This window comes from Pogona vitticeps, chromosome 2 (assembly GCF_051106095.1).
Source record: "Pogona vitticeps strain Pit_001003342236 chromosome 2, PviZW2.1, whole genome shotgun sequence".
NCBI classification, from domain to species: domain Eukaryota; kingdom Metazoa; phylum Chordata; class Lepidosauria; order Squamata; family Agamidae; genus Pogona; species Pogona vitticeps.
Window position 1 is genome coordinate 96,813,509 of NC_135784.1, and position 27,979 is coordinate 96,841,487.

General features: G+C 40.0%; 1 protein-coding gene across 2 annotated transcripts in view; it reads left to right on the forward strand.

The window, feature by feature from the left end:
• ADAMTS2 (ADAM metallopeptidase with thrombospondin type 1 motif 2) overlaps positions 1–27,979 on the forward strand; it is a 330,178-nt gene that overhangs the window by 294,984 nt on the left and 7,215 nt on the right. For both annotated transcript variants that reach the window (XM_020782724.3, XM_072990085.2), the window contains exons 12-21: positions 1,325–1,500; positions 2,685–2,818; positions 5,011–5,134; positions 9,144–9,224; positions 16,474–16,637; positions 18,370–18,526; positions 19,509–19,641; positions 23,990–24,197; positions 25,465–25,594; positions 26,981–27,070. In XM_020782724.3, the coding sequence (XP_020638383.3) occupies positions 1,325–1,500; positions 2,685–2,818; positions 5,011–5,134; positions 9,144–9,224; positions 16,474–16,637; positions 18,370–18,526; positions 19,509–19,641; positions 23,990–24,197; positions 25,465–25,594; positions 26,981–27,070 (1,397 nt within the window). The remainder of the gene's footprint in view (positions 1–1,324; positions 1,501–2,684; positions 2,819–5,010; positions 5,135–9,143; positions 9,225–16,473; positions 16,638–18,369; positions 18,527–19,508; positions 19,642–23,989; positions 24,198–25,464; positions 25,595–26,980; positions 27,071–27,979) is intronic.

The window sequence follows — 27,979 nt, forward strand, 5'->3', positions numbered from 1 at the left end:
CTCCATGGGGAGGGGAAAAGGGGAAGTAATGGTTGTAACTACCGAATATAAGCCAGGGTCTTATATTAATATTTGCTCCAAAAAAACCATTAGGGTTTATTTTCAGGGGATGTTTTATTTTATTTTTTCATGTACAACAATCTACATTTATTCAAATACAGCTACGTCATTTTCTTCTGGTTGCCGTACAATGGTGGAGGGCGGGGTTTCACTTAATGGGGCTTATTTTGGGGGTAGGGCTTATATTACAAGCATCCTGAAAAAAATCATAATAGGGCTTATTTTCAGGTTCGATCTTATTTTCAGGAAAAGAGGGTAGTGACACTCTCTTACCTAGATCAAACTACAGAGCTGTACAGTGGATCCTTGACTTACGAAGGTCCCTACTTATGAAAATTTCGAAGTACGAAAAGCTCAGGCTGCAAAATTTTGGTTTGACTTTTGGCCCGAGCTTCGACCTACAAAAGGCAGGTGGAAAAGGCAGGAAATTCAAAGCCACCCGTGGCTTTCGGCTTGCTGGGCTTCGAAAGCTGCATCTGCTGCCCTCTTTTCTCCTGTCCCCGGTGCCCTCTGCCTCCAGGCAGAGGGCTCTGGGGACAGGAGGCAGAGGGCAGCAGGTGCGGCTTTGGAATCCCAGGATTTTTTTTCTTAGGCTGGTTATGGATTACAGGGTTTTCAATGCATTCCTATGGGACATGGACCCTCGACCTATGGACTTTTCGACCTGCGGCCACCATTCCAATACGGATTAATTCCGTAAGTCGAGGGTCCACTGTAATGGATTGTTCCAAATTATTAATGAAATAATTCTATATTTCTATTTTTGTTGGTAGGTTGGTTTTGTCATTAATGTTAAAGTCATACGCTAGAGATGGCCATCTTTTGCATTGTCAGTGCCCAGACAATTACTAACAACCACATTTGTGCAAGATGCTCAGTCTTCTCTTAAAAGATTCAAGATTCAAGTATTACTTTGTGATAAATGTGTCACAGTTAGTGGGCACCTGCAGTTCAGCATGTCTTGGTTCCCCTGTATAATGACCATGATATTTAGCTTTGGTATGGAACATTTATAGTTCTTACCTGCTGTGTATCTGTGCAAAAAGGTAGGTCATTACGTTGATGATGATCCTGATTCCCATATTACAGAGGCTGTGAAACAATGGCTTGCCTACAGTCATCTGTCCTGCATCCAGTGGACCTTACTTCTAAGTGTAGTTCGTTTCTGTTTTCATAATTGTAAAGCAAATGCATTATCTGGTGCTGTTTTGCTTCAGTTATATGGTGTCACTTACCCAATATTTATTTATTTATTTATTTCTAGCCCAGCTAATGGAGGCCGCACATGTTTCGGGCCAAGCTATGAATTCCAGCTCTGCAGCACACAAGATTGTCCTAAAGATTATGAAGATTTCAGGGAGGAGCAGTGTAGACAGTGGGATCCTTATTTTGAATATCAGAACACGAAACACCACTGGCTTCCATATGAACATACTGAGGGTTAGCACATTTCCTATTCTTCTTCATTTAGTGGACTTTCTATAATTTGGAAAACCTATTTTAGGAGACTGTGGTTTGAAGGGGGATTGAATTCTAGTTTTAAAAAGTAACCTTTCATAGCTTGGGGAACTTAGTACTCGTCTACCAAATTTGGAAGACTTAGCATGGTGTACATCATGCTTCCTCAGGAGAGAGTTCTCTTTTTTCATACAGAGGAGCCTGACACTCACTTACCACACTCACGTATTACTTAGCTTCTGTACTAAATCTGTCTATAAATGGCATATACAGGAGATTGTTGCAATAGCAATTAAGAAACTTTTTCAAGAAATGTATTTTAGTGAGTCCATCCCTTGATGACGGGGGATATAAATAGTCTCTGCTCTGGTTTTGACTGTAGTCTATTTCTGTAGAATTTCATTGAAAACCCTTCTAAATAGATGGAAGTTCTTCAGTAAGTTGCTGGGAGTTTTTGATCCAGTACAAGGAAGGTACATAGTAGCATCTTGCCATAAAACCTCTGTGGAACCACCGTTTACAAACAGAACAAATAATAAGTATGCTTAAAAGTTGACCAATAGCAGTCAAACAGACTGAATTGACCCAAACAACTTAACGGGTTTAGCTTCCATGTAAAAACTTTAATAAAACAATAACAGATCAGGCTTTTGACAGGAAAAAAATGTCCTGCCATCTTCAGAATACAAATGGCATACTAACTACAATGTGTGATGCAATCATATTGAGTGTATATTACCGTAGTTAGTATGTCGTTTGTATCCTGGAAGATGACAGGATGTGTTTTCCTGTCAAAAGCTTGATCTTCTATTGTTTTATTAATTCAGTCTGTGTGACTGTGACTGTTCAAATTTTATTATGCTCCAAGAAAGTAGAAAGTTGTTGTAGGTTTTTCAGGCTGTTTGGCTATGTTCTGGAGATTTTTCTTCCTAACATTTCACCAGTCTCTGTGGCCGGCATCTTCAGAGGACAGGAGTTAGAATTCCTGTCCTCTGAAGATACTGGCCACAGAAACTGGCGAAACGTTAGGAAGAAAAACCTTCAGTACGCAGCCAAACAGCCTAAAAAACCTACAACGACCATCGGATCCCGGCCGTGAAAGCCTGCAAGAATACAAAGTAGAAAGTGTTTCATTAAGTATAATTATTTTATTTTTATTTTTGCAGCTAAAGAAAGGTGCCACCTCTACTGTGAGTCAAAGGAAACTAGTGACATTGTGTATATGAAGAGGCTTGTACATGATGGAACCCGGTGTTCATATAAGGATTCACATAGCATCTGTGTACGAGGGGAGTGCCTGGTATGTGGTAGTTATTTCAGCAACTGATTTTTGAGGTTACTATTGCCTAGGATGGGTATAACATTGCTATAATTACCATGTGGTATTTTCCCCCATCACTGATCTCACAAAAGTAGTTCTTAATTTAATTCATTTAATAATTTTACATTGATATCTGTATTTTTTTTTGTTTAAAATTGCTTTTCTGTACCTTACCTTGCTTAATTGTATGAGGACGTATTCCACTGGAGTGTACTTCCTAACTTCCTTCCATGTTAACTGGAGACTTTATGCAATGTTCTGTTGTATGTTTCCATGGTGATGGACTATATAGGCATCAGTAAATCACAAATCTGCAGTTTTCTGTTTCTTAAACAGACCCTGCCTCTTGACAAGTAACTGTCAAATTAGAGCAGAAGGAAGTCATGTTACATGAGTAAACAGCCTGAAGACCCTCATTCATTTGAGTGACAGAGTATAGAAAGATGATTTAAAAGCAAAGAAAAGGCATTAGACAATGTCGGACATAACTAAATAAGTTAAATTTAAGTTGAAATGCACATTTATAAGCCATCTAAAAGCCAAGAAAGGACTTGTAAAGTTGTACCACTGTGGGTTTTTCGGCAGCACACTAGACCAATGATTTTTCTGGGGGAATTCATTAATTTTTGTGTTTGGAGGGTGGCAACAAATGGCTTCGCTGTTTTCCTTTGGGTGACTGGAATAGTCTGCCACCAAGTAGAACATAGTTAGGTTTGCGCTTGTTCTGCCATAATTGTTCTACCTTTATTGGTATAAATCTTCATATGTACTACAGTGGGGTCTTGACTTAAGAACGGCTTGAGTTAAGAACATTTTGACTTAAGAACCGCTCTCATAGGAAAATATTGACTTGACTTAAGTACTTAGATTTGAGTTAAGAACTGAAAAAAAAATGTGGGAGGCAGGGAAAGTGCAAAATTTGAACTTTCAGTTAACTGTTGGCCAGTGAAAAGGGTGCCTGTCTGCTTCCTCACTCCTCCCAGCGTTTAGAGAGTGGATTGGGAGACAGTCTTCGGACTGCCTGGTACTGTACTGCCTGGACTGTATTTTCCCTGCCTTCCCTGAACCTTTCTTGACCTAAGAAAAAAAGAAACAAAATATCCCCCCTCTAGTGGTCGAAGGCGGAATAGCAGCTTCCCATTAGTTTCTATGGACGGAAAAGAGCAGATACGGATCAAATGGTTTTCAATGCATTCCTATGGGAAATACAGATTTGACTTGAGAACATTTTGACTTGATAACCACCTTCCAATACGGATTAAGTTCTCAAGTCAAGACCCCTATCTCATTTTTCTGGATAATGATCTTTTGCTGCCAAAATGGTTAAATGCTGGAAAGTTAAACAATGTTGAGGAAATCTTTAGGTTTGCAAGAAGCAATAGATGCAGATTGAAAGGACCTATATAAATTGTGGGTATAAAGCTGGGCTGATAATTAGTGTAGTAGAAAGTTTGTAGTTATTGCTGAAAGGACATTCCTGTGACTGAAGCAGTCTTCTCAGTTTGAGAATTCAGATTTCACAAAGAATCCCTTGCCAATTGCAAAACAAAGCAAGTGAATTAGAAAGTGAAAGAAGCTCCTGCTGCGACAAACAAACAAGTGAAGCTACTCTTACAAGGAATAAACTGATGCTGAAGGGACCAGTACCTAACCTTTAGCTTTTACGTTATCCCTTTGTCATGAGACTCACAATGGCACCCAGTGCTCTAGCAAATACTGTATCTTGGGTCTCTGCAGGGAAGAAGGTCACAAGAGAAATGGAATAAATAAATAAATAAATAAATAAATAAATAAATAAATAAATAAATAAATAAATAAATAAATAAGAAATGACTGGAAGTTGGAGTCTTTTCTTCAGGTTGACTGGGGGGGGGGGACGTATTTACTCAGTAGCATTTGCCCATGGGTCAAAGTTGGGTGTGAACTGAATGAAATGCCTGTGTATATTCAGATCCTGAGTAGTAATAGGTTCATAAAGCACTATTATTATATCAGGGTTTAGTTAAGCAAGTAGTTAGAAATTTCTCTCTCTCCCAAGATGTTGATATTAATTTAGGTACCACCTTACTCTTTCAGGAAAATACTTAAAAATATCTTTCATTGCTGGAAATTATAATAAGGATATATGCTCTTACAAAGAAGAATATTTCTTTTTGTCCTTTTTTTTTCAGAAAGTCGGTTGTGACAAAGTGATTGGTTCCTCAAAGCAAGAGGACAAGTGCGGAGTGTGTGGTGGAGACAATAGCCATTGCAAAGTGGTGAAAGGCACATTCGCCAGAGTACCAAAGAAACAAGGTCATTTCATTTTGAATGTCTTGCCACTGCCCCAGAGGAATATGCAAGAACACTGTAGTGGAAGTTTAAAACTTCCCATTAGCTGTACCTGTCCTGTACTGCACCATGAGACCATTTTGAACCATTTGGGGGAAGAGTTACAGTTGGTATTGAAACTCTTACTCTGCTTCTTTGAGCCCATCTGTACACTTACCATCAGCCCAATGGCTTAGGCCTCTATATGTCCCTTCAGAGGTTGGTCCTGTTTGATATCAGGTTGCTTACTCCAGATCTGGCTGCGTAGCATGGCTGAGCATCATATAGCATTTGGTGGGTAACTAAGGAGACACACACACACACACACACACACACACACACACACACACACACACACACACACACACACACACACACACACACACACACACACACACACACACACACACACACACACACACACACACACACACACACACACACACACACACTTACTTCCCCAGACTGCTGAGGGCAGTATTAACTTGGCCACAACCCTAGTGATTTTGAGTAGGATCACTGTAATGGGGCTAATGCCCTGCCCTAAACAAAAATCAGAATCAATAGGAGCAGTCAGGAAACAGCCATGCCAAAGAAAATGAACAGGACACATGTGAACGAGTCAGCCCATGTATCAAGTTTCTTAGCACTCTTGGCCTTCTGCTAGCCTATCAAATTGTTGACTTTGGGGAGACAGATGTTCAGTTCTACTTGCAATCAGGGAGCATGGGGATGACTGTCTCTACACAATGCAAAATGTCAGAGGTAGGTGATCTCCAAAGGTCACATATCCCCGGCCAAGGATACTAGAGGACACTATATTTGGTTCCTGAGGGGGGTGCGTATGGTCCACACACCACACTTTGTTCATCCCATGATGTAGCATTAGCCCAAGAAATTAAAGGTACAGAACCTGTTGTGGGCTGCACAAACCACTTGTGGCCCACAGGCTGTGATCTGCTCACTCCTGCTATACTGGATTGCTGTCTTCACGTCCTATTTGAAGTGACTCTTTTCTTGCTCTTCGGTCAGAGTTTCCACGAGCTCAGTTTTAAATTAGCCTAATATTTTGAGTAAGTTGGGGAGGTTTTGACCTGCCTCCCTTTCATATTAACCAGAGGACAATCAAAATGCATTGTCACATGTGTGGTAACAGCTCTTCCGCCTCATTCTGGAAACAAGATTTCACTTGATTATGAAGATTTCACTGCCTTGTTTTGCAGGCATAGGTGTAGCCTGTGTTATACTGGTATCTATTTTATTGGACATGTGAAAACAAATACAATAGGTACTTATGTCAGCCTGGTGTAAACCTCAGATTGTACAGCGTAGACAAATGTGTTGTGTTTTAAGATCTGGAAGATATTTTAAAATTGTTACTGCTGGTGTCAAATAAAATACCGTATTTTTTCATTTATAAGATGCCCCTATGTATAAGGTGACCCCCACTTTTCTAACCCCAAATTAGAAAATTTGATTGCTACTTTTCCCATCACTTCCGAAGCCCCATGGGGCTTAGCAAAAGGAGGGTGAAAACAGTGGTCAAAGGCCTGCAGGATCACTTTGATAACTGCTTTCCCCTCTCCTTTTGCTAAGCTCCATGGGGCTTAAGAAGTGGAGGGGGAAAGCAGCAATTAAAGAGCGGCAGGATCTCTTTGATATCTTCCCCTCTCCACTTGTTTTTGTTCTCTCCTCAACTTACTTCTTTGTATAAGACGGCCCTCAATTTTTAGTCTAAAGATTTTAGACAAAAGTATTGTCTTATACAAGGAAAAATATGGTAATACCCATGCCATTATTGGTAGGAAGAGGGATGCCTTATAGCCTAGGTATCACTAGAAAGCTGGGCTGAGGCTGAAGGCCAGGTATGTTTGCATGGACATTTTGCTGAGGAGTTTTTGTTTTGTTTTGTTTTTTGTTTTGACTGGGCTTTCTTTTGGTCTCCCCCACCACATGGCCTAGGGGGTGGGGTCTAGGGGGTGGGGCTTTCTGCTTTAAATGAGGATGTCTCAGGACCTCTCACCTAACGGTGCGTGAAATTATCAAATTCTCTGATTCTATCTCTGACCCTAATATGGTAGATAGGAAAGCCAATTAGAATTGCATACACATGGGAATCAGGAACGCTTTAAGGGTCGGATCATACTTCTGCACTATTAAAGAGCAGGCCGAGTAGGTGGGGCTCGTCAGCCATGAAAGGCAGCCCATCTAGGAGAAGGAAAACTCCCGATTTCAAACCTCCACTGCCTTGTGGCTATATCCACTCATGGAAAAGGCTTCAGGAGTTAACCTAGAGGCAAAAGCCGGAGCTGGAGTCCCGAAGGCAGTTCGTGTTGTTCTGCCAACTCCTGCGACGTTGCTGGAACCAGTTGTATTGGCTCTTGCCTTTCCATTGGACCATTTCAGCACTGTGGAGAGGGGGGATTTGCTGCTTGAGTAACAGCCTATCCTCCATATTACTTGACCCAAGCTTCATGCTCTGGAGAGGACATTCCTCTGTTACCATAGTCTCTCAAGACTGAAGGATGCCTATGCCTATGGGTGGCAGAGCTCACTCCAAAGGTTGGTGGCAAGTTGTGGACTTCATTATCTTCCTAAGCCAAATGCATAAAACCTAGCAATTAAACACTTTAAAAGTGTTTCATCAGAGGAAAGCCCTGATAAATTCAGAGAGGCTTCCTGCCAAGTGAATATGCATAGGATTACAGCATAAAAGTTAATCAGTTGGATTTTTCTGCAGTGATCAGGAAACGTTCACACTATCATAGAACATTACTTCATCTGCCTCTGTGGGCTGTGGTCTGCCTGTAGGGGAACATCTTAGCAGCAAAGATGTTCTACACTGCATCAAACTAAAAGAAGCAGGAATTGTGCCCATATTTTTCATCCCCTCAGCCATCCTCAAAGCCCCTGCTGAGGAGACTTGTCAGTGCTCACAAGCAAGGGCTTGCTTCTCTTTCTCATGAGCCTCTTTGCACCCTGGCACTCACCTGTGATGTCTTCCTGCATGAAAGCCTCTTTCTTTCAACAAAGGACCTCAAAACATAGATCACCTCCAGTTCTTTCCATTACATACACCAAGCTGAGTGACACTTTCTAGGCAGCATCAGTCTTTGCGTGTGGAGTCAGTCAGGGTGGAAATGAGCGAGAAACAGGATCTTGCAGGACTCACAGCTAAAACTCGTCTCTGTACTCAGGAGCTCTCTAAATATACTATTTGTATCCTTATTTAACCTAGATACAGATAATGGTTTCAGGGATATATCTAGATTAACCTGCTATTTTATTGGATTATAAATTATTTTCATCCCAGAGAGTCAAGAGCAAATGAGGATATGTACAGAGTTGAAGTTCTTTGTATCTTCTCAGACTGTGAAAGAAAATATGAATACGGGAAAAGACAGTTTAGAACTTCCTGAAATCAGCTACCCTGTTTACCAAAATAGTATTTCCTAACTCTGTATGTCCATTTGTGAAAGGTAGTGCTTGAGGCTATGGAGTGAGACCGGTACCTTGAATGCCAAGTTGTGACAGTCACCGAAAAATAAAAGCAACCCAAAAAGTCTCAACTGAGATAAAATTGCATTTTTTTCTTTTCCTTTTGAAGGAATTAATAGGTTGCCTGCTTTTTTTTTGAAAGAGACTAAAAATCAGAATAAGATCATACTACACTGAACTCAGATCTAATTGATGTAGCTGATAAAGGAAGGAGTATCTTGCTACCCTACTTCTAGGAGAGTAGGATGGCATCCTTGAATTGGACAGCACAGAAAGTTTAACTAATTAATTAATTAATATTCATTATTTATTCAATTTATACCCCACCTAGTGGTTTATAACTTATTTACAATAATGCTATAACTGTTGTATAGAAAAAAGTTCTATACTGTATTCCAAATCTCCTTTTTGACACAGATATTTACTGTTTATAAACCCAGGTTTCTTTTCTTTTGTTTATGATAGTAATCTGTGCTGGTTTTAACCTCATTTACAGGTTACATTAAGATGTTTGAGATCCCATCAGGTGCAAGGCATTTGCTCATACAAGAGTCTGAAGCTACTGTTCATAATCTTGGTGAGTATTACACTACTGAATTCCTGTTGTTGTTTGGTTTCCTGTGATCACCATTTTCATCATTGTCACCACCACCATGATTTTCCCTTGGGGATTTGTTTCTGATGACAGTTTGAAAATACCTCAGTGCGGAGTGTTGGCCGTCATTTTTAAAACTGAGATTAGGGCAGCTCTATATAACTAGAACAACCGTACAATCATACGTGAGATGGTGAGAGAGACCTTCAGCACCACTGTGCAGTAGTGTTATCCCTCTGTCAGTGCAGGAGGAAGTATTTGCTACAGAGGCCCTTTCATACAGCCACAGAATGCTCTCTGGGCAGAGCTATACTCTTCACACTTGTCAACATCTTGGCCTCTTTCCCAGTCTTAGTTGGGATATTATTTCCCGATACAGGTGATTGATCATGGGACCTGAGCATGCCTAGCACTAAGCTATTCTATTTATGTTGCACAGTATCTAAGCATTTGAATTGGCGTGGGCAAGTTTGATTGGTCTGGGGGGAGGGTCAGTTTTCAGCTCCCTGGAGTCCTCATAATTGCCATAAATACAAACAAGCAAAGAAGAAAAAGCATCAGAAGTAGGTAGAAGTCCACTTCAGTGCTAAAAATACCCTCTGAAGAATGGTATTTCTTCAATAGGTATTTTCCAGATGTTAAACGGTAAAAAGGGGGCCCTCTGGGAGCTATTTGAAGGAAGTGCCATGCTCGAAGGCTTCCAGGAGCTCTTTTTTTTTTTGCCAATAAACATGAACACCAAGAAAGAACTGAGGGCTGAAAAAAAACAGCCTTGAGGGCTGCACTTGTCCACTGTAGGTTTAGAAGGAATCAGTTAGATATTTTTACTTTTGAACAATGGAGCTAGACATGACTTACAGTATTTCCAACTGGTTCTTTTTTTTTCCCAGTGGAAAACAAAAGGTCCCAATGAGATTTATTTATTTATTTGACTGACAAGAAAGAGTGAATGAAATCATATATAGAATTCATGAGGGATATGCACTAGCAACAAAAATTAGATTCAGCCCTTCTGATTCAGAATTCAGAATTTCCAGATATCTACCTCCATTACAGTCAGTATGAATACTACATAGATATCATTTCCCCCTTTTAAAAACCACAGTCTAAATGTTTTTAAAGGATTCACCTATGTCCTTTGATATCTTCCAAGTGATTGTGCCAAACAGAGTGCACATGAACAGCCATCAGTGCCTTGGTATTAGGAAATTACTGTAATGAGCATACTGGTTGTATCCTAGATGACTAAATCTATTAAGGTCTTCAAGATCTCTGCCCATTCAGGCCCAGGCCTGGAGTGCTTTCATTTCATATCGAACCAGCGAGACAGAGTGGAAATCACATTGATGTATTACGCTCCCCACAACCCAATGCTTTCCCTCAGGACTGATGGACTTTTTCTTGGGTGTGCTGTTGAGGTCCCCCCGACTCTTAACTCTGGGGTATTTTAACATCTGTGCAGAAACTCATGTTGCCAAGGTGGTGTTGGAGTTCATGGACATCATGGCATCCATGGGCCTGTCCAAACATTTCACAAGTCCTACATGTGACAGGGCAAACTTTGGACCTGGTGTTCATGTCTGGACAGAGACAAGATGATCTAAAGGTGGTAAACTTTGTGTCTTCTGTGTATTCGCGAAGGCTTTCACAGCCAGGATCTAATAGTTGTTGTAGGTTTTTCGGGCTCTTTGGCTGTGTTCTGAAGGTTGTTCTTCCTAACGTTTCACCAGTCTCTGTGGCCGGCATCTTCAGAGGACAGCACTCTGTGCTCTAGTGTCTTCTGCCTTGTCATGGACAGATCATTACCTGTGGATATCTGTGCTTTGTACAATGATGCCCGTTGGGGGGCTTGGACCTATTAGAATGCTCCACCCATATAAGACTGATGGATCCAATTGGTTTCCAGAATGTCCTTCTGGATGATCTGGTTGGTGCTCCAGGTCGAAGTTCAGAGGTGACTTCATTGCAGAGCCCGCCCCCATTGTTTACAGAAGACTTGGGATTGATGAAGCAATGAAGAATATGGCTAGAGAGCAGATGGAGGAAAGTTTCTTCACAGTACAACTTTGCTACAGTCAGGAAGATGGCTGGCAAATATAGTAATTTACTTATGGTAGCAAGAAGAGGTTGTAACACCGAATTGATTAACACAGCCTCTAACAAACAGGCAAAACTCTTTCAGGTTGCCTTCAGCCTTACAAATACTAGACATATGCAAACATTACAACCAACTATAGAGAACTGCAACTGACTGACAACCCATTTCAGATCCAAGTTTGAATGCATCCATTGGGACCTTGACTCCTTATTTATCCCAGTAGATAGGACTGAGATGTCCACAGCACTGCCTAGTCAGTGTTTATTGGATCAGTTTCAAATAGTAAGGCCTGATGATGTGGACAAAGCACTTGCATGTTATAAGATTAATAGCTCTTTTTTAGATCCTTGCCCATCTTGACTATAACATTCTGCCGAGTATACTCATATAACAGTAAAATGGGCCAACAATGTCATCAGTGCTTCTCTTCAGGAAGGCCATGTGCCCTCCTGTTTAAATGTAACTATAATAAGACTCATTCTTAAGAAAACTGATTTGGCAATGGACAATTTGAATACCTATAGACCCATCTCAAATATTTTGTTTTGGGGCAAGTTAATCAATTGGGCAGCAGCTGATCAGTTGGAGGTGTTCTTGGAAGAAACTGATAGTCTGGATCCATTTCAGTTGGAGTTTAGGTTGTGACATGGTACTGAGACAGCATTGGTCACCCTGCAAGATGATCTCCTAAGGGCAGCAGATGGAGGGAACATATTTGGGCCCACCACTTTCATTTATATCTCCTGCATTTCACATGTTGGCTTATTCTGTCTCAGATTCCAAGCCAACCGCAGTGAGAATGTTCAATCAATCACAAAGCTTAAACAGTAATTGAAATCCTCTCCTTACAATTCAGTGGATCGATGACAAACCATGTCTTGTAGATTGTGATTAATTAGGAGTGCAGTCTCATCAAATGGGCTCGTAACTTTGCTATGCATCACCTAGGTTTTGCTTTAGTAAATGCTTCCCCTGAACTCTTCTTCTGGGTAGCTCTCATGGGCTTAATTGTATTCATTGCACAGACCTATTCCTTAGAATCTTAGAACTCCAGTGTTGGATCATCAAGTCCAGCCCCATCAAGAAAGTGCAGTAGTGAATCAGACTCCCGACCTCTGGCTCCACAGCCAGATAGCTAAACTACTGAGCTAAACAGCAGTTACTTCTCTTAGGCAAACTGTTTCTGAAGAAGTGCAAGCAAGATGTAAACCCTGAGTTTTGTAGTTCCAATGAGCATATTGCTGCTGAGCACACATCAGAAATCAATCTGACTTACAAGAAGAGGTGTCATTTACTTAAGCAACAAGAAAGACAGGAAAATTTCTAAAATTAGATAGAGATAAAGATGAAAGGGGTATTAAAATTTTTAATGTTGAAATTAACCAAGGAACTCAGTGCTACCAAGGTCAGTAGCAAAGACTATAGCAGACATTTTGTTTGAAGTGGAGAAGAGGGAGAATAAGTTGGTACAATCTTTGAGTTCAAAGGGGCCTCATCTAATCCAATCACTTACACAGAGGAAAAATTTGCTGTGCTTTACATCTCTGCCAGACGATTCAGCAAAGGAGATGACCTCAGGTAATTGATTTCATTCGCTGACTTCTCTTTTAGGATTGAAAAACGGTCTACTCTTATCTAACCAAACAATAAACATCAATAGTCAGTGCAACTTAGTCTCACAGACGTGCAATGTATTTCCATTGCCTACCATGTATAGCAACACACTAGGGACTCTGTTACATCCCTGTTTTGCTCTCCACCTGGGCCAGCCACAACAAGACAACAGTGGTGATGGGCTGCAATGGATTCAGAATGCCACCTGGGATTGGGTTCGGTGGTGTCATTCCACTCATACAACCAATTATCTATGTGGAATTAGAATTGTAGATGAGACTGCTTTGAACTCAAGTATTCTAGCATCTCATCCTCTCTCAGAACTTGCTTTGATTGTTGTCAGGAGCTTGAGAGGCTGCTGGTGGGTTGGGGCAGAAAGTGGGGATAAAGCCTTGTTAACTGAGGGGGAGCAGGCCTGTGATATTTCTTTTCTGCCTTATCAAGCTGGATATTTCTCTCCTCCCCCTAACCCCCCCCCCAGCCATTCTGCAAATCAACCTGGCTGCAACACAATCACTACTGCTAGTGTCTGGGAAGATCCCCATTAGCCCAAAGATGGGCAATCTTGATCAGGCCAAAGGCCAAATTCTAGTATGACTGGCAGCCTAAAATGGGAGTCTTACTCAGATGTTCAGAAGTATGAATGAAGAAGCAGTAGTCTAGTTAGGGCTTCCTCAGAAATTGCTGTCTTGGATATTATAAACCAAAGCAGTTTTTAAAAAAAAACATGTTAGTGGGTTGCTGTGAGAGCCCGTGACAGCAAAATTTGCCAACCACCTACAAACACCCTGTGAGCATTATTCTTTTAATCTAATAGAGCCATTTCTTTACCATCCCTGTGGATTTTTAATACACATCAATATGTATTTTTTTATCTTTTATGAGATGACTTGAGATTATTCCAGGGTTGCAATGAAAGATCAATGGAATAGAATAGTAAAGATTTAGTACAAATCATATACTAACTCAAAGATGAATAGCTGACTGCATCAAAGGCTACTTTCCCAGCAAGAGGAATGAGAAAGGGTGGGAAATGGAGCCGTGTTTGTCTTCTGATGACAAACCAAGCCAACTCCACCGTTCATAACCACAGAGACATAATTGTTGTGGAAATGGTGCTTCAATCCATGCCTGCTATAAAGAACATCAGAGCCGCTCCTATAAATTAAATAGACAAGGATCCCTCAACCACTGTTTTCTTCAGAGCTTGAAAATAATTCCCTTTTTTGACTACAACTACTAGGAAACCCCTCTCCAGCCAAGCCAGTGTTGTCATGCCGGCTGAACAGTTCTGGAACTTACAATCCCAAGGAAAAAAATTCCCTCAGTTCCCTCCCCAGATGGCACCAAATCCATATGGCTGTGTGTTTTTTTTCTCAGAATGACAATTTCACTGGGATTTGAGAGTATCCACTGAAAAAACTGTGTTGCCTCCCAAGAGATTGGGCCAAGTAAGCAGCACTGTCCAAAACGTTTCCACATATATTTAAAGCAACAACATTATTTCTGTGTAAAGGAGACAAAGCTTATTTTAGAAATAAAAAGGAGTCTTCTGTTACTTGAAAGACTAACACATTTTACTGGGCATAAACTTTTGCAGACTATACTGTAGTTCTTTTTTTTTTTCAGATTCAACCATAATTTCTTTATTCATTTAAAATATTTACATGCCATCTTTCTCTTAGTGGATGGAAAAAAATGCATAACCTATAAGCTGGGAAAGTAGAAAGGTGAATGCAAAATAAGTGTGATATCAGAGGAAGCTGCATTTCAGCACCAGAAATAGTGTCCATGCAGTATCATAATAGTATGGTAGCCACACAGCCCTACACAAATTGAAAACAAAACCAAACTACATAGCAAAGCAGATGGCATGCTTCATAAAGCCTGAATTGAGTTGCTGATCCTAGTTAGAGTAGACCCATTGAATCAGCTCTGAATAATATCAGATGGAAAGCTCTTTAATCTCTCTAGACTGAGAGCAAAGACCAAAGTTCAGTTGAAATGCATGCGGGACTTCCTCTTCACCGATGATGCAGCCATTGTTGCCCACTCTGCCGAAGACCTCCAACAACTCATGAATCGTTTTAGCAAGGCCTGCCAAGACTATGGACTAACTATCAGCCTGAAGAAAACACAAGTTATGGGCCAGGGCGTGGACTCACCTCCCTCTATTACCATCTCCATGCAAGAATTGGAGGTTGTCCATGAATTTGTGTACCTTGGCTCAACCATCTCTGACACTCTTTCCCTAGACGTCAAGCTGGATAGACACATTGGCAAAACAGCTACCATGTTCTCAAGACTCACAAAAAGAGTATGGCTCAATAAGAAGCTGACAGCATACACCAAGATCCAGGTCTATAGAGCCTGTGTCCTGAGCACACTCCTGTACTGCAGTGAGTCCTGGACCCTTCATGCACAGCAGGAGAGAAAGCTGAACACATTCCATATGCGCTGCCTCCGACGTATTTTTGATATCACCTGGCAGGACAACGTTCCAAATAGAGTACTCCTAGATCGAGCTGGAATTTTTAGCATGTATACACTACTGAAACAGTGACGCCTACGTTGGCTCGGGCATGTTGTGAGAATGGCTGATGGTCGGATTCCAAAGGATCTCCTGTATGGAGAACTAGTGCAGGGAAATTGCCCCAGAGGGAGACCACAGCTGCGATACAAGGATATCTGCAAGCAAGATTTGAAGGCCTTGGAAATGGATCTCAACACATGGGAAACCCTGACATCTGAGTGTTCAGCCTGGAGGCATGTGGTGCATCACGGCCTCTCCCAATTTAAAGAGACCCTCGCCCAGCAGGCTGAGGCAAAGAGGCAGTCACGAAAGCAGCAAAATCAGGGAGCTCGACGGGGTACAGATTGTACTTGTCCTAAGTGTGGAAGGGATTGTCACTCTCAAATTGGCCTTCTCAGCCACACTAGATGCTGTTCCAAGTCCTCCATGCAGAGCACGATACCATAGTCTCTCGAGACTGAAGGATGCCTATGATGGGTCTGCTCTACAAGGACTATTAATTGGATTCAAGCTCAAAATCTTAAAGCACCACTTTCCTGCATTATTTGATTGCTGTAGAGGAGGGACAGATACAGAGGCATGAGTGTGAAGAGGCATTATCTGATGTGGATTTGGTGGTGTGTGGATGGGTAGGCTTTGTGAGCAAACCAGTTGTGGCTCAAATGTCAGAAGCTCTAAATTACTGTTTCAGAAGAACAGTTCTTCTATTAAGGACTTCAGCCCTCAATCAGGTATTTTGAAGAGCATTGTGTTCTCTCTGCTTTTTTGTGCTAATCCTATTTTATATTTCTACCAACATATTATGTTTGGAAGGGGTTTTTAAGCATGAAAGGCTAGTATCTACAGCTCCTGAAATAAAATAAAAAATGGAAGGTGCTCTGCCTGGAATTTTCTAGTCTCTTTCCTTGTCCCAGCAAATTAAAAATGAGACAGGAGAAAATAACTGCCATCTCTTGAGGATTTCACATTTGTCATGTTGTTTCTAGCTATCAAGAACAGAGATACGGGGAAATTTATTTTAAATGAAGACAACTATGTGCCAGATTCTAAAGTGTTTGTCAACATGGGTGTGGAATGGGAGTATCGGAATGATGACGATAGGGAAATGGTGCAAACGATGGGCCCGTTACGCAGTGGAATCGCCGTTCTGGTAAGTCTTTTGAATATGAGTGTCTAGGTTACTCTGACTCAGGCATACAGTGTTTTATGGAGTGCATCTGTTAAAGCATCTGCTTCAAAAATCAAGGACATGCTTAATTCTTTCTTCCCAATTTTACACATCACCACTTCTGCTTATATGAGTTTCAAGGCAGAGGTTGAAAATATTTCTTTTTTTGGATTATCATGTCCCAGATCATTCATCCAGGGTTCCAGGAGCTATAGACCCCCAAAAAGGGTTTTTTCCAAGCTCTACTTCAGTATATACAGTATAACAAAAAGGCAAATAATAAATGTGAGTGACGTGGAGTTGGAGGTGGAAGAAGAAGTAGGTTTGCCAAATAGAACTGTCAGAAAAAAGAATCTGCTGGATAGACCTGCAGCAAGAATCGAGAACTGTACAAGTAAGGCCAGGGGTCAGCATTAGCGGACAAAGCAAAGTGTGCTGGTGCTTATATACTGCCCCACAGTGCTTAAAGCTCTCTCTGGCTCCATATTCCCTGCCCCCGCCAAAGGACCAAGACTACCCCGGATGTATAACAGAAGCCAAGCCAGCGAACAGACTGGCTGAGGAAAGGAGTAAGAGTTAAACCAGAGTTAGAAGAAGATAGTAGCTCCTCTTCTTCTTCTTACCCAGCATTTATCTTTCTGTATTTTCATCACCAGCTGGAGACCTTTTTCTCTTTTTTTTTTTCATTTTCAAAGATTTTTAGGTATACTTTTTAATCCAGCTGCTTGCATTATATTGCTTGTTCGGTGGTGTAAAAAAGTTTGTTTCTGTTTATTACAGGAGTGGGTTGTATTTACATTTTAATTATTTTTTTCTTGTAAATAGGGCAAGGGATTATGATTGAAGTGCATTAAGAAAGTATTGATAACAAATGAGCACATGAATTAATAACTGATCGCATGGGTTGTTAGCATCTGGCCCCCAGAGGTTCTTGGAGTTCAAGGACTGGAAGTTGTTATGTGAGGTTGGGAACCCCCATGCTGTAGCCTGAAGGGGTTCCATCAGAAGAAATGCTCGTTGATAGAATCAGAACCTCTACTTTTAACTCTGGCTATCCTTAGAGTAAACTCAAATTACATCATTTCTATAGCGAGAAAGGGATATATGAGGGTCTCACAAGTATAGTATCCAGCTATCATTATAATTGTGCCTATCACTTGGGCATACAATCCTGAGAGGTAATCCTATATCCAAATTGGGATGAAAGATGTCCTTAATCTCCGAGACATATTTCCTTTATATCGATATTTATTGGACTAATGAAACAATGATTATGGAACTGTAATAAATTAACCCTTCAAGAACATTTTCTTGTCATAAGTTTGCATATGCAATTAAAATTCTAATACTAAATATTTGACAGTATAAATCATTGATTTAAATAGGGCATGTTTATGAAAGCACATTAAGAAAATCCTTTTAGGATGACAAATTTTAATGTTTTTATTATTTTGTAAAAATTATTAAAAGAATTTTGGACTACATCAAAACACAGAGGAGCATTATAATACAAGATCTTGGAATGGGCATGTAATCTGTAAAACATAGAAAAACAGTACAAAATGCAGTAATGAAACAAAATAAAGGGGAAATTATACAATACTGTAATGTTAATGCCTCTGCCCTTTTTATCATGGCATTGATCTTTTTCTGAAATGCTTCTGTCATATTCTAAAGATCTTTGTAAATATATATGCATTAATTTTCTGACTAGGCAATTCCTCATGGTAATGTCAAAATTTCACTGACATACAAGTACATGATCCATGAAGACTCTTTGAATGTTGATAACAACAACGTTTTACAAGATTCGGTAACGTACGAGTGGGCTTTGAAAAAATGGTCGCAGTGTTCCAAACCTTGTGGAGGAGGTAAGGAAAGAATGTCAAATTAATGAAACTCTGTAGCTTTCTGTCAGTCATTAAAATGATGGAACCAATTATGTTCACACAGAGACTTAGTTACTCAATATTATATAAGTGATTGCTGAATATGTGATTTCCTTTGTGGTGTTAGTTGGTGACGCATCCACCCAGTGATTCTGGAATCAGTGGTGATGTATTTGCTTGTGGAAACCCAACCAAAGTATAAACAGCATTTTAAAAATATATGCATTCATGTTTGTTGAATTTTAACAGCAGGAAATATACAAATAGTATCAAAAATTAAGGCTGGAGGAAAAACTCTGCAATCTGATTATTGCTGACTGCCTACTATTCATAACCTAGTGAATATCTAGGAAATGGGCAGCAAATAGAATTTATTAGGACAGTTCCATTCAGTGACTAAGATAAAATAAATTATTTATTATTATTTATTTTATTTTTTTATTTGAGTGCCTGCTGATAAAATGGTGAAGTGTAGCAGTTCTAACAGGAAATGCACATGGTAGATTGTTAGTCTGTGACCCATCTATTTCTCAGAGAAGCACACATCTAGAAAAGGCCCTGTATATTCATTCATTCTTTGCTTCTAGGATTCTCCCTGTGGTGTGATATGGATTTGGCATCAGGAGCTTTCCCTCATTCCTCCCCAGCCCTACCCTGGTCCCCACACATCAGATATTGTTCCCAGAAGTGAACAAGCATCCAAGCCAGGCCTTCCTGACTTAGAGAGAGAGAGAGAGAGAGAGAGAGAGAGAGAGACAGACAGACAGACAGAGAGACAGAGAGACAGAGAGACAGAGAGACAGAGAGACAGACCATACTTACCCTATGCTTAACTGGATTTTTTTTTTTAAAGAAAAAGGACTTAAGTAGGCTTCACTGTATTATAAATACTGAGAAGAATTAATTTTGAATTATGTGGAAGTCCCTTAACAGGCTGTAGATGAAAAGAACTGTCTTTCTTAAGGTTATCAGTTTACAAAATATGGTTGCCGGAGGAAGACTGACCACAAGATGGTTCATCGCAGTTACTGTGACTCCATCCAGAAGCTAAAGCCCATTCGGCGAGTGTGCAATCTGCAGGAATGTTCTCAGCCAATGTAAGTATTTCTCTCTGCTGGAATAATTCTTTGCCATTGCATAATAATCAACTGAAGGAAAAGCATCTTCAGCTGGCCTCAGATGACCTCTTTCCTCCCCCCTCCTCCTGTGGTTGTTTTGGGTTAGGGCTGCTCTATGGCCACAATTTTTACAATATTACCAGATCTAGAGTTATGCAATGATGTGATAGACTTGCCAGGATTTTGTCTGTTGAAAAAAACCAACTTTCCTATGAAATAATGATCCCCACTGATTCCATAGCAGATTATCATAGTGAGGAAAAGAAATAATAATCTCTATGTTTATGTGTCTCGCTCATTCTAGGTAATTAGCTATAATAGATGTGAAATGGATTTATGCATAATGATTTTATGGTGTCTATGTTTTAAAAACAAAAATATTTATAGGCTATTACTAAAGTAAATGTCATCTACCACCAGTCCTACCAATAAAACTTATAGCCTAACTTTAAAATAAATGGGTCTGGGTAGGAAATCAGTATTTTTGGCTCTGCTTAAGCATTTAGCATATTTTTCCACTTCATGCTTATTACTGTAGATTTGTTGTTGGTGTGGGAGATATTTATGCCCTATAATTTAGATGGAAAGGGGCTATAAAAACGGAGGACATTCTTTTGTTCCAATCTAGCAAAAAAAACATCCACCTATGTAAGAGGGCATAAAAAGAATTCCAAGAATAATTTCAGTGAATTTCCATATGTGGTTCCAGATAGACACTCTAGTAGAATGAAAATAAAGCCCACCTACACTTTGTTGGTTTGAATAGGAAATGCGTTTGAATTCTCATCCCTGTCCATATCTAGTGCAAGCTAATGTCCATATTCATACCATGTCTACACACAGTTTCACTGTGAATTGTTTGCTGTATTTAAAAGTGAGTAGATAAATGAGTGGAAAGTAGAAATATATTGGTGAAGATCGTGACGACTTGTATCCTTTTGCCAGGTTTGCCAGACGTTAGAGACAGCTTTTAAGAAATAACAAGATGATATATCACATTAAATTAAATGCCTCCAATTTGCAGTGACTAGCTATACAAAGCCAGCCCAGATGTGGTGATCTTTCGGGGGGAGGGGGGTTGAAAAATGTTCAGGCTCAGATTCTTGTAACCAATAGGAAACAGAAGTTTCTCAATTGTGATACAAGCTTTTGTTAGAACTGTAAATTGTCTAGAAGAGCAGCTCCCAATTTTTTTCAGCAGCATGGTCCCTACTTGTTTTTGAAAAACTTTTTCACTTTTCCACACCTCCTTTGCCATCATCCAAAAGCATCTTCTAAAATTCTATCACATCCTAAATCATTATCAGTTTCTCCATTAACCTGAAGCTCTGCCACCTCACATCGAAAGACAGCGTTTGTGGTGTGCAATTTGAAATTGTTTAAAGTTGAAGCTGATAGTAGTTTTCCATAATGAAAATTGCACAGTTCCATGTGCCCTTAGATATTTTTTTTTCCTGCTCCCTGCAGAGGGGCATGTCTCCCCCCTTTTGGGAACCAAGTAGGAGTATTGCTGGCTGATCATAAAGATCATTACAAATCATAAAAGACTAGGCAGGCTTTCAGTGCAATCCTGTACACATTTGGAACTGCAGAGCTGGCAGGAACCCTATGGATCATCGAGTCTATCCCATGTCAAGGATGAACCCCTAACCCCTTGCTCTGCAGCCAGATACGTAAACCACTGAGTTATTTAGTAAATCCCACTGACTACAGTAAGACTGGTAAACAGATAGGTAGAGTATTGCACTGCCATGTACTGAAAATCTGATATGGCTTGAATTTTCAAGCTCAAAAACAAAACAGAGACACTGAAGGAAAAGAAAGGAGACAGGCATCTAAGTCTGAGCATGACCTATAGTGGATACTTTGTTCTCAAGTGCAATGGTTCTGGAACAAGAAGTGGATGTAGCTCTTAATGAATCTTGCAGGGTTATTACTGGCTGCCTGACACCTAGCCCCATTGAGAAAATCTATTATTTGGCTGGTATTGCCTCTTCAGAAGTACATTGAGAGGTGTGTGTGTGTTTAGTCGTTTAGTCGTGTCCGACTCTTCGTGACCCCATGGACCAGAGCACGCCAGGCCCTCCTGTCTTCTACTGCCTCCCGGAGTTGTGTCAGGTTCATGTTGGTTGCTTCGCAGACACTGTCCAGCCATCTCATCCTCGGTCGTCCCCTTCTCCTCTTGCCGTCACACTTTCCCAACATCAGGGTCTTTTCCAGGGTGTCTTTTCTTCTCATTAGGTGGCCAAAGTACTGGAGCCTCAGCTTCAGGATCTGTCCTTCCAGTGAGCACTCAGGGTTGATTTCCTTTAGAACGGATAGGTTTGTTCTCCTTGCAGTCCAGGGGATTGAGAGGTACTAGCAAATAATGAATGAAATAAGGTAATACAGCACCAAGTCCACCCATTTCATGGACACCAATCCCCTAGACAACAACTAAAATCAAGAAAAAGTTTTCTGTACACATCTTAAGGTGTAAATATTAAACTAGAGGAGGCTCGGCTAAACCTGTGGAGAACAAAAGCAACACAGCTTGCCGAAAGGATGAGTCCTGAAGAGCGTCTCTCATCAGGATAAGACTCTGGGCGGACCATCTGGAAGTCACTTAATAGACACTGAAGTGAAGTAGAAAGATCAAAGAATAATCAAGTAAAATGGGGCTACTTGGATACAGAACAATTTTTCTGTCATCGTGGAGAAATTTGATCAATGCAGCACTTACGTGCATGCAATTTACGTCCTACCATGTGTACAAAAGAAAATCTAGCAAGTGACTGAGATAATGCTATTGAAGTAGCTTCTGGTCAAAATGGTCTAATTATCTTAACATTTTAATTTGTTTTTAATTTTAACTATTTTTAATTTTACCTATACATCTGTAAAATATGCAATGCTCGAAAGAAAGAAAGAAAGAAAGAAAGAAAGAAAGAAAGAAAGAAAGAAAGGCTTTGATCCCATTGAATCCACATGGTCTTTTGACAAGTTTATTCTGTTGATAAACTATGCCTGGTTAATGGCAAGAAAACCTGTTTATAATGCCAGGTAGTGCAAGGGTAGAGCATTAATCTGACCACAGATTAATTATTACCACAGTTCCTATTTTTCTACCAAATTTTTCACTCTTTCCTTTGCTAAATATCTAGGGAGTTGCAGCATTTGAGTAAGTAATGGTTATGGTCTGTAGATATAAATTACATCTTCCATCTCATCAAGCACTGCTTTCTACAACATCAGGATTATATGTGTAATGCCACTGAGAGTTTTGAACCTGCACTCAGTAAAATGTTAAACTCTCTTTTGGAACCTATTGTCTACAGAATTTTGCAAAACAGAGCTAGTACAGAGGTTAACAATCCATTTATTAACATGCTACAATAAAGCTTTAGAAAGGCATTGTTCCTGAGAGAAATGGATATAATGCTTTAAAAGCTTCATAATGGCAGGATAAACTGCTTGACACAGACTTCATTCTTTTACATGTGGTTTTTAGTTGATGGCTAAATTGTTGGAAAATCCAAAGCAGCAAATTCCTCTACAAGAGTTATGTTGCTACTGTGCCAGCATTTGCTAACAACAACACACGTTTTTGTGGTTTATTGTGTTGGCCTCCACATGCATTATTTAGAACATTGCAAATAGCTTTTGTTAGGAAGGCCGGAAGGCAACTCTGTTCTTGTAAACTCAACACATTTGTAAAAGGGAGGAGGGAGGAAAAAGAGAAACCGTAGGTAGAATAATTCAAGTTACAATGGGGGGCTGAAGTGGGAGTTCGCACTGAAATCTCACAACCATATTGTGTATGGATTCAATAGGAATGTGAAATAAATCTCACTGTTGCCAAAATTTTAGTCAAATCTAACATGACAAGATATCCAAGCAAGGAACATCTTGCCATCATGAAGGATCTTGGCTCCAGCATGAGACCGAGAGGCAAACCATGCCTTGCAGATAACTTGTAATTAGATCTGAATCATATTAGTGTTCAAGAGACATGACTGAGGTGGTTTTTCATTTCTGCGACACAAGATTTACAAAATGATTTGAGTCTAAGGTGTCTCAAGGACCATGTCTCCTTGTATTTGCCTACTTGAGTGTTAAAAATGCATACAGACGTGTGGCTCAGAATTTTCCTGGGTTGTGTTCTTATTTTTTTTAAGTCAATTTGTGTGCGTATGTATTTTGTATATGGATCCTATACCTTTGTATAAATTATGGCATGAGATGCTGTCCTGAAACTGGAAATTTAAGAATTATGAATTAATAAACCTATATGTGTTATGATTGTTTGCTATTAATTTAGCTTATTGGATCCTTTTTGTTGAACCAGATGGGTTACTGGTGACTGGGAACCATGCAGCAAAAGTTGTGGGAAATCAGGCTATCAGGTGCGTTCAGTCCGGTGTATCCAGCCGCTGCATGACAACACAAACCGCTCAGTTCATACCAAATATTGCAGCAGCAATCGTCCTGAGGGCAGGAGGGCTTGCAACCGGGAACTTTGCCCTGCACAATGGCGGATAGGTCCCTGGTCACAGGTAAGTAGGAAATTGCACTGTTGCTAATATTAATTACAACAAGGGTGGTATCAAACTGCTGCCATCCCTAGCAATAAGCACATTTAAGAACTGCTATGAATCTCTAATATGTCACCTCTCAAAATAAAAAGTCAGCTCCTGTCATCTGGAAAGCCACTTTGGAAGAATCAAGGGTATTCATGGAGAGATTGCACAAGAGCCATGTCTTGGGGTAACTCCAGTAAAGTTGATGTCTTAGTTGTGTTTCATATATGTGTCTCAAATGTTCCTCTAGGTACTTGTTTTCTTGGGAGCAGATCTGGTATCAGAATCCAATGATGATTTTGTATATGGATCCTATACCTTTGTATAAATTATGGCATGAGATGCTGTCCTGAAAGTGCTATCCCTCACAAATCTTAGGAGTGGCTTCTTGGACCATATAGCCTGACAGCAATGTCTGTGATCTGATCTGATCAAATGAATGCAAGGCTGTTGCTAGAACTGGGATGTAAGACAATTCCAGAAGTTGAAATCAGTGCCAAGGAAGTAGAGTCCAGGAACCAAAGCTGCAGCAAGGAATGGAAGCACATACCAGACATGGGAATAGAAGCTAAAAAGTACATATGGTTGGGAATATGTAAAGCTGTAAGGACTACATCCAATACAGGATCAGAGACGCAATCTGGAATGCTTGAGCATTCATGCTGATGGCGGTCCATGCAACCTGTAATTAATCAGACAAAGCTCCTTCATTAGAAATCTAAGAAGCTGAGCTACTGCAAAAAATAAAATAAAATCAGTACTTCCCTTACAATGTTTATAGGGCTGCTTTTACTTTTGTAGTTGTAGGCATTTCACATAGGTGGCTGTTTCAGTCCACAGCCCTCTGGGTTTCAAGATGTGCACATATCACAAAAGTGTGCATGTGGCTTATGGATTGATTTCAGAAGAGATAAGATCTTCTTGGAGGAAAAAATGGAAAGTTTATACATGTAGACATGTTCACTGTACTGAAATCAAGCTATTCTCTGGGACTGGACTTGTACAGATATCGGAGCCCAAGCACCTGGAAAAAGTAAGAGGGTACAGTGTTGGAGTCTCACATTTATGTCATAATAAGGTTCCAATTTTGGTTTAACATTCCTGGTTGTACTGAATGGATATAATGACAACAAGTAATAAATAGTCTTTAAAAGCTTTTAAAAAACTCATATTATCTCTAATAAATACCAAATGTAAATAATTTGCAAAAGGGAAGTTGAAACTAGGTTTGTTTTCTCTCTAGTGTTCCGTAACCTGTGGCAATGGCACACAAGACAGACAGGTTCTGTGCAGGACAAGAGAAAATGTTATTGGTTTTTGCAGAGAAGAGAAGCCGGAGACAACAAGGTCATGCAGGCTACCTTTATGTCCTAGTGAGTGTTTACACCTCATTCAAAAACATTTGGGATGGGGGTTTCTGAGACATGAAACACTGCTACAATTACTTACGTAAATAGATTTTCTAAGAAACGGCTTAGACACCTTTCTTCATTGTATACCATGTATTAATGATAATTATTCCAAATTAAAAGGAGACACTAGCAGACGGATATCATAGAATAATAAAATGCGAACAAGAAAAAGACCATTGTAAGGAATCAAAACAATGGCGTCATTTTCCAATAGTGACCCCTCTCATCAGTGAGTTATTTATAAGCCAAAGTCTTTTGTTGAGGTTTTGCCATGGGAAATTGACAGAGATGGAGACTTGAGTTGGGGGGACTCACTGTCAAGTCAGGCTTACGTCGTGCTGGTGACTCAACTTGAACTTGACTTGGGTTTGGTTTGGGTTTTTTTTGTTTTGTTTTGTTTTTTAAAAATGACTCGGATTTGACTTGCAGCTCAGAAACCAGTGACCCCCACTCCCTTTTTTCTGGGGCAAAGAGCTTGGTTTTAATAGGGTCTCGGACTTGAGGCTTGTGACTCAGGACTTGGTACCAAAGGATCAGGCTCAGTCTTGGACTTAGGACTCAGACCTAAAAACTTGCCAACATTCCTGAGTTTAAGGGATTTAATTTAAGCATAGATGGCCAAGAGATTTCCCTACCAACATCACCAGCAACTTGTCCATTTTGTGAGATGTTTTGTTTTCCTGATAACATTCCAGGAAAAGAAAACCCCATGTTTGCACAGACAAATACTCTCTGGTGGATTGTGCCAGTCTTATGGGGTGGCACCTATTTATTCACACACATTCAATTTTTACATTATGTACAGTAAGTACATTTGGTTTACATGCCTAAAAATCTAATATGTGAAGAATTTCTAAAATGGTGGGAAAGCACTATAAAAGTATTTGTATGGTGTATATATTTGTCTGTTTTAGCTTTTCTGGGGGCATTTCACCATCTAATGAGCTGAACAGAAATGCCTGAACTGTTTGTTTTAAACTAACAACGTGATTTTTAAAATACATTTCAAAACAATAACTTCTTTTAAATAGTAGTTATTAATTCTTTTCACTCATCCAAAGATTTTAAATTTTGCATTAAGAAGCTACAAATATGGTTGTTCTGGGTTTTTCGGGCTCTTTGGCCGTGTTCTGAAGATTGTTCTTCCTGACATTTCGCCAGTCTCTTCAGAGGACAGAAACGTCGGGAAGAACAACCTTCAGAACACGGCCAAAGAGCCCGAAAAACCCAAAACAACCATTAGATCCTGGCCGTGAAAGCCTTTGCGAATATATTGAAAGCTACAAATCTGTTTATGCATATACAGGTATATTCCTGTTCCCACTTCCTGCGTTCTTTCTCTTTCAGAAAATTCATCAGATACGTCGAAGAAAACATACATGATACAGTGGCTATCACGACCAGACCCAGAGTATCCTATCCAGAAGATCTCTTCAAGTAAAAGACCCATTTATAACTCTGCTTTTGCCCTTAAATGCATGCCACATCAAATGTGGACTTTGCCTTCTGCTCTGTTCTTCTTCCTATATGGAAAATTTCCTTGAGTCTGCCAAGTGTTCTCTTGGGCTGAATCTTTTTTTCTCAGCACTGGGCCTTGGAGCACAGTGTCTTTCTTCTCTGGAGGTTGAGTAGCACTTGCTGCGGTGCAGATCATGAAGGTGTTGGATGTGTGGAGTAGGATCTCTCCAGTATGTTGCAAGTCCTCTAAAAAGTGAGCTGATATCAGTTTGCTTGTTGATTGGTGATGGTGAAAAAAGGCTCTTAACTGGCTCATGATTTCAGTTTGATGGTGAAACTGAGAACTTATTGTGAATGTGATCACATCACAATAATGACACCTTGTAGTGCTGAAGTTCTCCTTTGTCTAAAGGTCCTCTTATCTCACCACAGGTTAGCATCAGTGTTTTTTGCAGGATAATAAATACAAAATGAAAGCATAATCATTCCATCTTTCTTTACAGTTTCATTGCTTATAAACTCACATCTCATCGTTGTTTTTTTCAATTCCTGATTTTAAAATGTGTGTTTGTTGCCATGGGGAAAATACCTTTTTACTACAGGAAGATGAGAATTTCTTGTTATTCCTGTCAAATGCTGCTATTGTACTATGCTTTTATTGAATCTCCCTTACTTACATATATTCATTCATTCATTCATTCATTCCCTTGTTTCAAAAACCAGCAAGTTTCTTCACACAATTTTGCCAAATGGTCCTTATGTTCTTGCTCGTTTTTTTAAGCAATTGAAAATACAATACGGCAAAAACATGTGGTGGGCTATGCTGCAAGTTGTGGTGTGCAGTATTTTAATATAATTGAGTCAATATGACGTTGTCATACTGTGCAA